Source organism: Xyrauchen texanus, chromosome 19 (assembly GCF_025860055.1).
Source record: "Xyrauchen texanus isolate HMW12.3.18 chromosome 19, RBS_HiC_50CHRs, whole genome shotgun sequence".
NCBI lineage: Eukaryota > Metazoa > Chordata > Actinopteri > Cypriniformes > Catostomidae > Xyrauchen > Xyrauchen texanus.
In genome coordinates, this window is record NC_068294.1 from 13629786 (window position 1) to 13642645 (window position 12860).

General features: G+C 38.2%; 1 protein-coding gene across 4 annotated transcripts in view; it reads left to right on the forward strand.

The window, feature by feature from the left end:
- LOC127660197 (rap guanine nucleotide exchange factor 2-like) overlaps positions 1-12860 on the forward strand; it is a 154701-nt gene that overhangs the window by 130612 nt on the left and 11229 nt on the right. For 2 of the 4 annotated variants that reach the window (XM_052150316.1, XM_052150317.1), the window contains 12 exons: positions 462-626; positions 3646-3753; positions 3845-4048; positions 5652-5760; positions 6183-6459; positions 6810-6967; positions 8281-8521; positions 8681-9067; positions 9345-9556; positions 9825-9948; positions 11473-11496; positions 12635-12858. In XM_052150316.1, coding sequence (XP_052006276.1) covers positions 462-626; positions 3646-3753; positions 3845-4048; positions 5652-5760; positions 6183-6459; positions 6810-6967; positions 8281-8521; positions 8681-9067; positions 9345-9556; positions 9825-9948; positions 11473-11496; positions 12635-12858 — 2233 coding nt within the window. Of the gene's footprint in view, positions 1-461; positions 627-3645; positions 3754-3844; positions 4049-5651; positions 5761-6182; positions 6460-6809; positions 6968-7463; positions 7479-8280; positions 8522-8680; positions 9068-9344; positions 9557-9824; positions 9949-11472; positions 11497-12634; positions 12859-12860 lie in introns of all 4 variants that reach the window. The other 2 variants (XM_052150318.1, XM_052150319.1) reach the window with 2 other exon arrangements.

Sequence of the window (12860 nt, forward strand, 5' to 3'; positions counted from 1 at the left end):
TGGTCCCTTAATAGATCTCATAAACTTAGGCATCCAATACCTGCTCTCTGGATTGACATGCTATTTGCACTTATTTACACAGACACGTTGAACATATCCCTTTATTGATTCAGAACATGAAAATACGCTTAGCACAGTACATTAGAAGCTTATTTAGAGATGGTTATAAAACATGTTTCACGATTTGAATACCTTGTCTTTGAAGCCGAAGCAATTTATCTAGCAACATATTGAGGTGACCCACAGTTTATCTAGCCCAAGGGTCTGCAAACTTTTCTGTAATTTTTATTCTCTTCCTAATCACTGTGCTGTATTTTCACTATTGCTTGTGTCTAGGGTTGCTGTCCAACTACAAATAAGAGATTCACAAGCCAAAGTTAGATTAAAAATGCATTGATTTGGCATCTTTAGCATACATTTGAAGAATTTATATGTTTTCTCATATTGGTTGCTTTTTGTAGGGCACACCGGAGCGTCTTACCATGCACCTTGTAGAAGAGCACTCGGTGGTGGACCCCACCTACATCGAGGACTTCCTGATTACCTACCGCACCTTCCTGCCAAGCCCCATGGTGGTGGGCAAGAAACTGTTGGAGTGGTTCCATGACTCCAGCCTCAGGGACAAGGTACATTATCACACAGATTCTATAAAAGCACAAAATTAAGACAGTGCTCTATAACAGTGGTTCTCAACTGGTTTTGCTGCAGGATCAAGATTTTACATCGTCATCAAGTGGCGACCCAACACTTGTTGATCATACAAAATTACATTTAGTTGGTTTCATGCCCACTGTGGCCAATAATTGTCCGCTCAAAACACATCGAATGCATTTACATGCACAGCAATAGGCTGATAACTATCACAAAAATACAACCACATAAGAAACTTACATGAGTTGTAATAATCAGATTATTGTCTGTTTTTGATGTCTAAATGTAGACAGGCATGTGCGCAACACATGCAAACATTAGCTAAGCCGGCTAAGAATGCTGTTAAAGGTGTTCACATACAATGCACAATTGGGGTAATGGGTAAAAATCAATTTGATTGATCAGATTATGCTTAAAAATGTCATCACTTAACCCGGATTAAAGAGCATGGTTTAAGGCATTTATATGACTTTATAATATGTTAATGGCTTATTAAAGTGAAAGTTCACCCAAAAATTATCTCATCATTTACTCACCCTCATGCCATCCCAGATGTGTATGACTTTCTTTCTTCTGCAGAACACAAACAAAGATTTTTAGGAGAATATCTCAGCTCTTTAGGTCCATACAATGCAAGTGAATGGTGGCCAGAATTTTGAAGCTCCAAAAATCGTAAAAGTAATCCTTATGACTCCAGTGGTTAAATCTATATCTTCAGAAGTGATATGATAGGTGTGGGTGAGAAACAGATCAATATTTAAGTCCTTTTTTACTATAAATCTCCTCTTTAACTTTCACATTCTTCCTTTTTCTGTGATTCTTTTGCGACCTACTGAGTAGGAAGGAGAATTTTTAGTAAACAGGGCTTAAAGATTGTTCTGTTTCTCACCCACACACACATCATATCACTTCTGAAGATATTAATTTAACCACTGGAGATTATAGATTCATTTTATGCTGCCTTTATGTGCTTTTTGGAGCTTCAAAGGTCTGGTCACAATTCACTTATATTGTATGGACCTACAGAGCTGAGATGTTCTTTTAAAAATCTTCTTTGTGTTCAGCAGAAGAAAGTAAGTCATACACATTTGGGATGGAATGAGGGTAAGTAAAGGATGAAAATGTTTTCATGTTCAATGTTTTCAGAATTAGTGGTGTCCATGTAAACAGCTCATTGTGGTTGGCACAAAGCAGGGTTGAAAATTAAAGGGAGCTCAGGGCAAAAATCTCCCCAAAATTCAAATATGTTGGCCAAAAATTCCCCTACATCGAGTTCTTGTTTTTTATTTATAACATCTGATACAGTTTCAAATACATTCATGACAACCTTCATTTGAATTTTTGCTGTACATTATTAATAGCACGCCGTCCGTCCGGCAAATGTTGCAGAGTCTAGAGGCAGATCATCGCAACATCTACCCACACAGATGGGCATTTCATTTATTATATTGCTCCAATTAAAATTCTGTGACCGTTTGCTCCTCTTATTCATAAGAAACTGTCCTAGTGAGTAACACTATCGCTCCTTGTTCTATACTTCCCTGCCCATCGGCCCATCTCACTTCTGCTGCTATCTGTCTGTCTGAAAATCCTCCTCACCTACTAGAGGCCAAAAGTGCAGTAGGGATGGATGTTATATAGTAAATTAATCAGGTATGAGAAATTTTAGAAGATAATGTAGCTATTGCTACAATTTCAGGCAATATGTAATTATACAAACATGCCTGTTGACATTCAGTAATTGACTCTATAACTCTGCTCTCTCCTCTCCACCAATAGCTGGTGTGTGTGGTGTGTGGTGTGTTTGTACTGGTGCACTATGGGTGCCATCACATCATCCAGGTGGATGCTGCACACTGGTGGTGGTTGAGGAGTGTCCCCTGTTCACTGTGCAAAGCACGTTATAAATGTAACGTACATTCATTCATTGCAACTGAATGATTTCCTAATTAATTGATATTGACTCAAATTAAAATTGTAATCTTATTGAATCAAATTAAATTAGAAAATAAATGCCAATACCCATCCCAACAATTATAAGGTGATGTAGATTTAATTTTATAGTTAACAGCCTATAGTATTTCATTATTTAAATGTAATTCATTGATTAAATTGAAGTATTTGACATAAAAGGATGACATGGATTCATTTTATAAGGTTAAAAAAAAACTGCCATTTACAAAGGAAAAAAGTGTTTCCGGAAATCAGTTCCAGGGAGCAAATATTGCCCTCTATAGGAAAAGTGAATTTATGATTCTGTCACAAAGCAAGTTTATCCTCACTGCAAGTGAACGTATATATACTGTCTAGATCAGTGGTGGGAACCTATGGCTCGTGAGCCACAAGTGGCTCTTTGTTAAAAATCCAGTGGCTCGCCGAGTGTCTCACCATTCACCAACACATGAAAATTTAAAACTTTCTAGAGATAATTTTCCAGCAGAAAGTGTGGGTGCGATTGCAAAGCTTGAAGTCAGTGACACTGTTTTGATTTCCTTTCTTATTATTAGTTTGTGGTATGGCTCTTTCGAAAAAAATGCATCAACCAAACATTTTTAAATTGGCTCTTTAGTGAAAAAAGGTTCCCGACCCCGGGTCTATATCATACTGATTTTCTTTTACCTTGCATAGTTTGTTCATGGTTTTCGAAGATGTTGCCGTATCCCTAATTTGGCTCGCTTTTTCCGAAGTGACAGAAGAATTTACCCCAAAAACACTGTCGAGTTTGATTGGACACGCAGCTCTAGACTTCAATAACAATAGACATGGGAAGCGTTTCCTACCCTTTTAAAAGTTGATAAGCCTATTCTTTTTCTACCCTATCTATGTATGAATAATTGGTAAGATGTTATTGTTTTCATTTAGTATTTTTTTTTTCTCCAGTCTGTGACCATTTCTGAACAGACCGGTGACTTAATTTTGGGTTGTAACCAACTAGTCAAGAACCACTAATTTGTAAGACAAACTCTAGTGATAAATAACCCCATATTTTGTCAGGTTACACGGGTAGTCTTGCTGTGGGTAAACAATCACTTCAACGACTTCGAAGGCGACCCCGCAATGACACATTTTCTTGAGGAGTTTGAGTTCAATCTGGAGAGAGAGGTCAGTAGTCTCCAATACAACCTCCGAAATGTAGTTCCCAAGTTGACAGCAATAAGCTAACATGTAATGTCTCTCTTTTATGTTGACCCAGAAAATGTGTGGGCACCTAAGACTGTTAAATATAGCGTGTGCTGCCAAAGCTAAGCTGCGGGTGGTGACCCTGACCAAACCCTCGAGGGAAGCCCCGCTGGCCTTCACCCTGCTGGGGGGTTCAGAGAAGGGCTTTCGCATTTTCATTGACAGCGTGGAGCCAGGCAGCAAAGCTGCTGAGGCTGGCCTTAAACGAGGAGATCAGGTAATGTTACAACACCATCATGCTGGATTTGAAGTACCGCCAGAGGCTACAGAAATAGTTGTAGTTCTTGCTCATGAGACTATTTGTAATTGCTGTTGTCAACCAATCAAAGCTGATTTAGTCACAGCACCTGGAGCTTGCAACCCTGAATCATAAGGGAGTCATGGTTGAATTCCAAAATTGAACCTTATGATTTTGTTTTTATCCAGTCTATCATTCAAACGTAAATGCACACAATTCTCAGCCTCTAAACTTGCCCTGTAGTCTAAATACAGTAATAATAACAATAATAATAATACATTTTATTAGTAATGAGCTTTTTCTCATAGTCAGAGCGCTAGTATATCTGCCACACTCTTAAAAAGAGTGTGAAAATGTGGAAAATGGGATTTTGGATGAATAGAGGATGTCTCTGTTTGCCCTTGAATTTGGCACTTGGTGTTTATTGATTTGCTGTTTTGCCTTTGGACACCACAAGAGAGTTGTTGATTGATCAGAAGCTAATTAGGGATAGATCAATATATCGGCCAGGCCACTTTTTCAACTGATATTTGGCCATTTTCAGATTATTAGCATCGAAAACTCTGCATGCTTGTCCAAATAGAAATGGTAGTTCTCCTTTGTGTAAGGTCCAACATTTACTGACAGCCTTGATAATAAACCATTTTTTTTTTTTTGCAAATAAATAGAATTGGTTTAATTTATTTTATGTTCACATTTTGCAAATAATAGTATTGGTTTAATCTATTTTATGTTCACATTTGATGTCATTATATTATGTATTTAGTGCAAATTATAATTGAATTTCGGCCAACGAGGGCCTCACTATTATGACAAAAATCATAATTGACTATTTGTTTCCTTGATGATATAATTGCGATTAATTTAGATTAATAGTATGTACATTAAAATACTTATTTTGAGTAAATTGATCTGCATTCTGTATTCTTTGTCGGCTACAAATCCAATACAAGCCAAGAACTGTGTTCCTTAATTCTTTTATTGCTGTTTTAAACATCAATAAATTATGAAGTGTTTAAATGGCCATCTTCACTTTGGCCTTCTTAGAAGAATAAAAAAAAAGCTGTTATTCAAATTTTGAATTCATTATACACAGCAAATGAGCAACAGACTTGTCTGTGATTAATTCTGACCATTATAGACTGCTATAATTGATACAATTCACAATTAGTTATTTGTGGCAGCTGTAACTGTAATCTTGATTATTTGTTTGATTATATGTGCAGCCCAATGGCCACCCTGCTCTTTATATCCAGATCAGCTTTGGCCATTTAAAGACCCATATTACTAGAGTAAACATGTGCCTATATGTGTTTATATGTGAATGAAAGCACAAGTGAATGCATGAATGAATGCCAAAGAGGTCATGATACTTTAGGAATGAGTAAAGAATAAGAATAAACGTATAGAATAAGTTGTGTTACTGAGATTTTAAACATAGCTTGGCCCTCACTAAGAGGAATTTAGTAACTAATATATAATTCCAGAAACTGCTGTCTGGAAAGTGTACTGATTATGTGTGTTTATCACCTGGCCTAGCTGAAGTGTGAATTGGGACCTTGGGTTTCGATCTTTCTTTCAGATACTGGAGGTAAATGGGCAAAACTTTGAAAATGTGCCGCTATCCAAAGTCAATGAGATCCTGAAAAACAACACGCACCTGTCCATTACTGTGAAAACAAATCTGTTAGGTAAGCTACACTGATTTACGTTACCACAGGTGCACAGATTGCTGTTGAAATTAAATGGTGAAAAAAGACTTTATACACCCAACAGAACTTTATCTGAAAGTTGCTAGTTCATCTCTTTTTCATCTTGTACTAAAGCAATACTTAAAGGAAAAGTGTGTTATTTTCTCAAAAATAAAATACTTTTTCCTATCCCAGGCTATAATGCATAGACAAGAGTAAGTTAGCCATATTTTAAACCTGAAAAGTGTAAATGTGGCTCGATTTTGGTTAATACATTTTTTACAAAATCTGTAGTTACTGTGTTTTTCCTTTGCAGAGTAGTATAGTTGTAGTTTTTTTTTTTTTTATCTGTTTGTACCTTGAAGATGTCAAATGGCATATTGTTACACTCATTCTTCTTGTGGTGTGTTCTCTTCTCTCAGTGTTTAAGGAACTACTGGCCAGACCAGACCATGACCAAGAGCATGACCAGGATGAGGAACCAGACAGGAAGAACGGGGCACCTCACATTCCTAAAATTGGCGACATTAAGAAAGCCAGCCGCTACTCCATCCCAGACCTGGCTGTTGACGTGGAGCAGGTCATGGGTCTTGAGAAAGCTAGCAAAAAAGCGAAGGCCAACACCGTAGGTGGCAGAAACAAGCTGAAGAAGATCTTCGACAAGACACTGACCAGTATTCTTCCACCCAAACCATACAAGTAAGCTGATTTGATACATCAAATCTGCAATGGTGATCTTGTTCACTGCAGTGTCTGAAAGCCAATGAATATATATTCATTCCGGATTGGCTGTTGCATGGTATGCATGATGCCAATTTCATCATCAGCACAATCTGTGCAGACTGTATGCATGCGGTCTAGTTTTTGGTGCATGCGCCTACCATTGAATTTACTAAAGTATATCACAAAGCAGTCGTAGTTCGCATGTGTCGAACATATCTGTATGCGCTCGCAGTCGAAAAAGTATACTTAAAAATGCTGAGCACTCGTCCGTCTGCAAGGCGATCTGGCTCCAACTCTTGATCCAAACTCTTTTGGTTTGTTCACAGTGATGTGGGGGTGGGTCAGTCCCAGGATGACAGTATTGTTGGGCTAAAGCAGTCAAAGCAGATCCCTCCTGCTCTTCCTGTTAGTGGAAACCTTTCATCCAGCAACCCTGACCTGCTGCAGTCACATCACCGCATACTTGACTTCAACAACCAACCTGGTAAGATGCTTAATGAGATTTATCATGTAAAAGTAGGGCATGTTACTAAATCAGTGTTCTTGTTGTTTCTGGAGCAACATCTTATCAACCAATCAGATTTTCGGGTTAGATTTAGGGTTTGGGTTGGGGCTAGGGCTAGAGTTTTTGTTGGGTTTGGTAAATTAGGGTTAGGTAGGTTAGGAGTAGGTTTAGGATTATGGTTAACATTCTAATTAACCCTCTCATTTATATTTATTTAGGTGTATGCTATGTAAGGTTAGGCTATCATGGCCTACTATGCTAGATCCAATCATGCCTGGTTAGACCAACCTCTTGAGAGAGAAAATTCAGTCAATAAAGAAAAGTTGAAATCTTTGCAAGGACAGTTTAATTATATTCTTGTAATACCTAACAATTGACATCCCACTGGGTATATACAGAACCTTTACCACAAGCTTAATCTGAGAACATGCATATTTAACAAGATGCTCATGCTGCCCTGGATGTCCTCTTTCAGAAGCAGTCCCTATAGGTAAGTATTTAATCCTGTCCTAGCAGGTTCCTCAACTTCTTTAATCTTTCTAATCACAATCTTGTTTGGGACACTTGTCTGCTCAGTTTTGACATTGATTTTTACTATCAAAAGTTCTTTATGGGGCATAAATTTGTTGGTACTCAATCAAGAGTATTTATTCTCTGTGTAAAATACTTTTCATTCGGTGGAATTGGATAAAAAAAAATGGTTAATTGGTTCATGATTCATGTCACTTTTACACTAGATGTTTTGATGCAAACCTGAAGTTTTTGTGTGATTAGTGCAAGAGCTGTTTTCGGAACATGGGTATCACCTTCAAGGCCATTGGAAAAGCATGGTCTGGATTTTAGCTCATGCTTACCACAGCCTTGTAGCTCAACTAGTAGAGCATGGAATTAGTAAATCCAAGGAAATGGGTTTGATTCCCAGGAAACACACATACTGATCAAATATGTGAATGAAAGCTTATACCAAATGAATAAATGTAAATATTAAGTGAATTGTTGTTGATTGGATATTTTGTGGTGATACTCAGCTTCCAATGGTACTCGTGTTGATAAAGAAAGCCTTTTGCAACATAACACAGTGGGAAAGTAGAACAGTGGTGGCAGTGTTATAAGTAGCAACCAAATGTATGTTCAGATTCAATCATAACAAGTGTGAAACTAAGTAATAGCACTTACTAGTAATCAAAAAGATCATCTTGAAATGCTTTTTCACCCATATAAAAACTGAATGGTTTGTTGATGGTTAATGTAAGGCTTAAGTTTGTGTATTAAGCAACTTCTAATTTCTGTAGACATGTCAGACCAGGTATTGCGAGTGTTCAAGGCAGACCAGCAAAGTCGGTACATCATGATCGGAAAGGACACCACAGCAAAGGAAGTCGTGGCTCAGGCCATTCGAGAGTTTGCATTAACTGCTGCCCCTGAAGCCTATTCACTGTGTGAAGTATCAGTTACACCTGAGGGTGTCATTAAACAGAGGCGTCTCCCTGAACAGCTCTCCAAACTGGCAGACAGGATCCAACTGAGTGGCAGGTGCGATTTAGAGCCCTAGAGGCCATCATGGCCTTCATTTCTTTAAAGGAATATTTCACCCATTTGTGCAAAAGTAAATAATTGTTGCATTAAGTAATCCTCATACAACTTGAGTCAAATCACGTAGGACACCTTTTGACCTCTCCATTAAACCTCTAGGTACTACCTAAAAAGCAACATGGAGACAGAGACTTTGTGCTCTGATGAAGATGCCCAGGAACTTCTGCGGGAGAGCCAGATCAGCCTGCTGCAGCTCAGCACGGTGGAAGTGGCAACACAGCTGTCCATGCGTGCCTTTGAACTGTTCTGTGCCATCGAGCCCACAGAGTACATTGATGACCTGTTCAAGCTAAAAACTCGCTTATCAGGGCCTCCCAGCCTCAAGCTCTTTGAAGAGGCCATCAATCGGGAGACATTCTGGGTGACCACGGAGGTGGTGCGTGAACCCAACCAGCTCAAACGCATGAAGATCATCAAGCACTTCATTAAGATTGCACTACACTGCCGCGAGTGCAAGAACTTCAACTCCATGTTTGCCATCATCAGGTAAAAAGAGAGCCATGATGATTTCAAGAAGAAATACATGATTGACTAGGTATTTAAGTTCAAGTTTTAACCATGAAAGCAAGTTTTGTTATCGTACACAATTATGCATCACAAATATGCACAAAGACTTGTCTCTTATTTCACTTTTACTTACTTGACAATTTCCTTTTTTGGAAAGTGAGGACCTTATTTTCTTTTTCTTCTTATCTCTAATGTTTCATAATTTACGCAATGGTTTGGCATTACTAATATCATTAGCTTCGTGTGTCTTTTACAGTGGTCTGAATTTGGCACCGGTGTCCAGACTGAGAGGCACATGGGAGAAGATGCCCAGTAAATATGAGAAACTATTTAGTGATCTGCAAGACCTGTTTGACCCCTCCAGAAATATGGCCAAGTACCGGAACCTTCTAAACAACCAGAATCTGCAGCCACCCATCATCCCACTCTTTCCTGTCATCAAGAAAGATCTCACCTTCCTGCATGAGGGTAAAAAACTTCTCACTCATGTAAAGTGGTGATATACACTCATTATATATAGTACCCACAGTGTATGTGCATTTGTTTTATATATTGAATTATAAAACGGAAAGTTCCAGTGTTAGATGCTGATTTGTCAATACAGCGTTCCAACCGTGTTAAAAGAAATACGGGAATTATATAGTGATAAGAAATGATATAGTAGCAGCTATGCCACCTGTTTTAATAATATAACATGCTTTTGTGAATAATAATGATTAATTATTGACAATTCTAGGGAATGACTCAAAGGTGGATGGTTTGGTGAACTTTGAGAAGTTGCGGATGATTGCTAAAGAGATCAGACATGTAGGCCGGATGGCGGCTGTAAACATGGATCCCGCTCTGATGTTCAGAACCAGGTGAGAACTTTCCTGATCTGACTGATCCAGTGACATTTTCACTCTTTCAGGTGGACACTTTACACTATTTAGTAGCTTTTAGTGGGCACTCACTGCGATGTGTACAGCTCTCACCTCACGCTTCCACACACATGCTGTTACCAAAGGCTTTTTGTGATGTTGAAGTGTATGTTTCTGTGATGTTTATGCATGACAGAGTTAAACTTTTGTGTATGTTACTCTATGTCTGTATTGTCAAAAGTTAATGTCTGCATCCAAATTCCTGTACTTTCATAGTATACACTGAATTCGATGAAGAACGTACTTTTTCAAACATACATGAAGTTCGTTCTGTTGGTACACAGGTGTGTAGTATAAAAATGTTCTTGGACATACTATGTCTGCCATGTTGACACTGCCATTAATATGTAATAGGTCAAAGAATGCAAGTCAAAGGACAGTTTACGAAAATATGGAAACAATTTACTGGGGTGTTCGTGAAAGCAATGTACTCAGGTGCTCATGAAAAAATTTACTTGGGAGTTCACAAAACATTTTTTATTGGATGTTTGCTTAAAAATGTACTCAGGTGTTCATAAAAACAATTTGCTTGAATGTTCGCAAAAATAATTTACCAAGGTATTTGCAAAAAACGATTTACTCAGGTATTTGCAAAAAACTATTTACTCAAGTATTCATAAAAACTCTGGTATTAATGAAAAAAAAAGTATTCGTGTGTTTGCGAATACAGTTTTCTCGTGTTTTCGTAAAATCAATTTACTCAGGTGTGTACAAAAACAATTAACTTGGGTATTCGTGAAAATATTTATTAGATTGTTCACAAAAACAGTTTACTGTGGTGTTAGCAGAAATAATTTTCTCGAGTGTTCGCAAAAACAATTTACTAGGGTGTTGTTTAAAAAGTACATTTAACCATGAGGAACAAAGTTCTTGGTGCATATAGCACTTACATAAACTGCCTGGCTCAAAGTTTTCTGTCAACTTTCAAATCTGACGGCATGTTATCTCACATGGCGTTATGTGATAGCAACATTTCCACTGGATGCACACTTTAGAATCTCAGCAGATGCAGTAAATCAGGGCAGTTCAACTGCAGGGCCACCTTCCTGCAGAGTTTTGCCCCAACCATAATCAAACACACCTAAAACTAATCAAGGCCTTCGGAATTATTTGAAAATTGCAGGCAGGTGTCTTTGATGAGAGTTGAAAATACACTCTGCAGGACATTAGCTCTCTAGGACCGGAATTGCATACTGTATCATGAATACTGAGTATTTGGACATCCTACTCATTTTTCATACCGCTTTTTGCATACTGCATAGCAGGGAAGTATATGCATTTTTGGACGCAGGGTTTGTCTCTGTTTTGGTCTGTGATGCACCTCACTTTGGAACCCTTGGTCTGTTTTTCCTCATCTAAGTGTGTCTTCCTCTGTTTCTCTTGTGGGATTTCTCTCTCTCCCCCATTTCAATCTTCGTCCACCCTTCTGCCTCACACTTCACTATTCATGGCTCTCCCCTCAAGGAAGAAGAAGTGGAGGAGTTTGGGGTGAGTATGGTGAACTCTGACCTTTGGCTTCATTTGTGCCCCTCCTTTAATTTGGGCCGACTCCTCTCCGTCCTTTTTTCTTTCTTTTCCTTCATTTGTGAATGCTTCTGCTCTGATGTATCCCAGCATTTAATTGCCAACTCTTTTGCTACTCTGAGTCATTGAATCAACTCGACTCATTCTAAAATGAGTTGTTGTATTAATACCATTGACTTTGAATGTTTCACACACATGACCTCATGCATGAATTTATTTACAGTCATTTGGTTCCTGCTCATTTATTAACTTTAAATCCCACGATCCATTTAGCAAAAGTGATTAATTTTTTAACTTAACTTACCATATCAGCATGCCTCCTACTAAGCATTTGCAGTGTTGTGTGAGGGTTTTTGTTGTTACATTTATTGCTTTTTTATAAATGTATTATTCACTCAAGTTTAATAGTTCTTTGTGACTAAGATGAGATGCATATGGATGGCAAAACTAAAATCTTTAGTTTAAAGCTGATTTCTCCTATCCCAGCTTAATATGCACAAACTATTATAATTGAATCATTCGTAGATAGATTTCTAAAAGCTGTAAAAGGTCCTATTTAGCACTATCAAATCATTGCTCAGTTTGTTGGAACAATCCGGCTATTAGTTCCATTGAACTAATATCAAGCAGTGGTGTGAGTTTGGGGCAGGACGTTCTGTTTCTCTGACCAGTGGTTGATGGGGGAATTGTTCAGGGAACCTGTTTGAAAACAGACGACACAATTCACCTTTAACCTTAAAAACCTTTTTTACATTTTTTATCTTTCTAATGTTTGCTATGGTAGATAAGTGTAAAAAATATGACCATACAGTTATCAACTGCACACCTGAAAATAATGGAGAGTGATTTTTTTTTTGGTTTTTTTTTTGTTTTTTTTTAAGTCTGCTACTTTTGTTGTTTAACATCTCATTATTTATTTATTTGCCTGATTGGCTGGGATGTGAAATGCATGGAATGTTCTAAAGCTGCAAGGAATGTGATTTACTGCATGTCTTATGACTCTCTCTGATCCTGGATCAGCAATAATTCCCGCTGCTGAAGTCAGTTTGTATTTTTAACTGTCTGTCTGTTTGTGTGCACATGTGTCTGTGCATGTGTTCAGGTCACTCAGTCAGGGCAGTGCCAATGCGGCAATCCTGGATGTAACACAGACAGGCGGGCACAAAAAGCGGGTCAGACGGAGTTCCTTCCTCAATGCCAAGAAGCTGTATGAGGATGCACAGATGGCACGCAAAGTCAAACAATACCTGTCAAACCTTACCCTGGAGACAAACGAAGAGAGCCTGCAGACACTCTCAATGCAGTGCGAGCCCTCAGTCAACACATGT